Source organism: Pinus tabuliformis, chromosome Q (genome assembly GCF_031772625.1).
Source record: "Pinus tabuliformis cultivar Carrire ecotype Pingquan chromosome Q, CPIR1, whole genome shotgun sequence".
NCBI lineage: Eukaryota > Viridiplantae > Streptophyta > Pinopsida > Pinales > Pinaceae > Pinus > Pinus tabuliformis.
Genome location: NC_142296.1, coordinates 1,213,044,285 through 1,213,047,737, shown reverse-complemented (window position 1 = coordinate 1,213,047,737; position 3,453 = coordinate 1,213,044,285). Strand labels below are relative to the sequence as shown.

General features: G+C 36.1%; 1 protein-coding gene across 1 annotated transcript; it reads right to left on the bottom strand.

Moving 5' to 3' along the window:
* Window positions 1-1,869: 1,869 nt before the first annotated feature.
* LOC149224138 (uncharacterized) lies at window positions 1,870-2,935 on the bottom strand. The gene has a single exon (XM_089383495.1). It carries the CDS (start codon window positions 2,739-2,741, stop codon window positions 2,130-2,132), a length of 612 nt encoding a protein of 203 aa, XP_089239621.1. The 5' UTR covers window positions 2,742-2,935; the 3' UTR covers window positions 1,870-2,129.
* Window positions 2,936-3,453: the final 518 nt, after the last annotated feature.

The window sequence follows — 3,453 nt, the reverse complement described above, 5'->3', positions numbered from 1 at the left end:
GCATATAAAACGTGTGATTTCAACAAATTTCTACTGGATTTTGGGAAATTTTCACTACAAAATATGCCCCAAAAACTGGAAATCATAGTACAATTAGATTTAGACTAATTCAATTGTCTTAAATTTTTCAAAACACTTAAATCATTTATATAGTTGAATTTAAGCTTCTGTGATCCATATCAAGTTTAATGAGAAATATTTTGGCAGAAATCACATTGTAATATTTTTGTCTACGCATTTCCAACCAACGAATGTGGTTCATTGTCAGGACAAGTTGAAGAACCAGATCATGGCTATAACCAACCAGTGTGGTTCATTGTCAGGACAAGTTGAAGAACCAGATCATGGCTATAGGTTAAATGCAGATCTTCCAACAACTATATTTGACTAGGAAACAACTATATTGGACCATAAGGAAAGCAGATCTTCCAAGGGCTATATTTGACTAGGAAACAACTATATTGGACCGGACAATTTCACTGAGAAACAACTAAATTTCATTTGTCAACTCCACTAGATCCAGAGAGAGAAAAAGTTAGTAATGTTATCATTATTGTTATATTCATTACCAGCATTTAAATAAAAATAAAGTTTGTATTAAAAATTAAAAAAATTAATAATAATTAAAACATCTAAAATTTAAAATCACCTAAATTATCTAATAATTAAAAAATTTATATCTTTTAATTAATATATATAATATTAATAAAAAATTAACTATTTATAATATTAATAAAAAAAATTAATTTAATTTACCGTAATCTAACTTATAAACGAAATAATCTTTTAACAAAAACTATAAAATTTCAAGTAAAACCCTCTTAAATTTTACACCCATAATATTCTTTTAACCAGAGCCATCGTTATATTAAGTAGATTACCGATATTATTCCCTCAGTTAATATATGTTATATGTTGGCAGAAAATTATATTATTAAATTATAGTTTTGCTTTGTTAGATTTCCAGTGATAAAACGAGTACGGCCTCTAACGCCTTCCTTTTCATAATCTTCCCGATAGTGTGAAGATACGCAGTAGAAACTGACTGTCTATCTGTCTCTCTGTCTTCGACGTAGATTTTATCTTGACAATCTGAAAATTATAGAGTTCAGGTTTTTGTGATCTATATCAAGTTTGTGAGAGAATTTTCAACGAAAATCACATGTCAAGGAAATTATAGAGTTCAGGTTTTTGTGATCTATATCAAGTTAAATCACATGGAATACCATTTGTTGAGGCGTTTCGAACCAACTAGTGTGGTTCATCGTGATGATGAACCACACTAATTAGTTCGAAACGCGTCAACAAATGATATTCCATGTAATTTTCGACGAAAAATCTCTCACAAACCTAAAAATTGCCAATAAAACCCTTTCGAATTTTACCTACACAACCTCCATTTAACTACAGCCATACATATGCTGTGGGATGTCCTTGGATAAGCCTGCCCCAGCAGTTTACTGTCAATTTATTTTAATTTGACAAAAATTAAAATGAAATGTGTAATATTAATTTTGTATCTAAAATTAATTTATTTTAAATTTATAATTATTTTACTAAATTATTTTAAATTTATATTTTTTAAAAGTGATTGGTTGGTGATTAGTTGTGTCAGGGCCTCTCTTATTCAGTCATCATGACATTGTACTCTGCCAACGTACTTGACTGCAGCTACAGTTACCTAATCATCCCCCCACAGCGAATTACCTTAAGACACATTAACTGTAGGCCGATTTCGTAGGACGAGATAGAGATTCTCACGGCAATTAATTGAGACACGTGTCACTGATCCATGAGAGTACGAGAACCACCAATTTTCAATTACAAAGTGCGCCGTTGATTTCTCGTGCAGGACGGGCAATCGATCTGGGCCTAGGTGATCCATCAAAAAGTTCAGGAAATGAGGAGCCAAGAAATGTGGGTAGACCACCGTTTTTGGATGGTTCTCTGCCTTTCATTCCAGAGAATTCCATGATATGTCGTTTAATTTCATTCCAGGGCAGAACTCTATATAAGAAAACCACACCGCAACAAGTGTTTTCAAGAGTTTGGTTCAGTTCCCAAGTGTCATATCTGTGTGATTGAGAGCTATTATCTCAAGATACAGGTACTTCCATGAGAAACCGCTCTCAACATATGTGCTCAACAGGTTCACGATTCAAGCCCCGCCCTGGGTTGCCAAGGTGGCCCGGAAAATCGATTTCTGGAGTGACCTCGTAGAAAAGAAACAGGTATTGAACATCGCACCTCCGGAAGGGCTTTTCTCCTCTGTTAAAGTCTTCATTCAACTCACATGGCATGAAATGGAGCTCGTTGAAGACCACAGACTTGGGGTCATTGGGCTTCAATGCCAGCTGCACCCAGCCGAGATCACCAATGGGGAACTGAATAATTCTGTGGTCAAGAGAATTGGGATGCCATATACCGTCTTGCAGACTGTGCTTGAATTCATACATGGCCCATGGCCCGCTCTCCCAGTTGATATCGGGCCCTTCCCCAGTGGTTTCATACCACTGATTCCTGTGATACAGATGCACGCGCTCTTCGTCCACAGGCCACAGGGATCTCACGGACTTGTAGGTTTTCACAATATCAGGGCCCTCAGTAGGCTTCCACATGGTCCACAGACCGTGCCAGTGCTTCCAGTGGTGTCGCGAGTTCCATTCCCACTGGTCATGTGGAGTGAGCTGCTGCACAGTCTCTTCCCCAACTGTTTCCCCCAATGCCCCCGGAATCGACATGGCTTTTATTATTTTGCTGGGCCCGGGATTTGATCTCGGGTTATCTGGGCTGTCTGATTTCAATGCCTTTGACAGAAAATGCAATAATATATATTATGGCATGAAGGAATTGCAGGTTTTGTAAACTTTTCAGTCAATGAAATGGATGAAATAATTTAATTACCTTGGAAACGAGATCGGTGTTTATAGGATTCTTAGCTAGAAAACAAAAAAAATTACAAATATCAAAAATACCCAATTGTGACTTCGTTACATCCTAATATCTCCTACTGGATCTCTCCAAGATGTAAATAAAAATATTTATCCTATTAAAATCACCTCAATCTATGAAAGTGTTATCCAATACGATCAGACTTCGAGCGAAATATTGTTCAATTTGTGTGGTGCTGGAGCATGAATATTAATCAATCCCTACACGGTTTGATTGTGTTGGATTCCTGGCTTAGCATGTCATAACATAAATATTCACAATTTGTTTAGGAAGCATAAGCTTAGAGAGAAACTGTACTAGAGTCGCCAAAGACTTATTGTATGTCTCTCATGTGGATGGATGCTAGAACACTGATATTACTTTTTGTCATGTAGAAATTCAGCAAACTATGCAACCTTTTCTTATTTAAAAATTCAAATGGCATTTTTCATGCTCACCTTCCAAATTAGGAAAACGAATTTGCCTTCTTTGCCTACCAATTTCTGGGGAATTTTTCTTCAC

Excerpts from the sequence above, each read along its gene's own strand:
- LOC149224138 (XM_089383495.1), bottom strand. The coding sequence starts at position 2,741 with ATGTCGATTCCGGGGGCATTGGGGGAAACAGTTGGGGAAGAGACTGTG.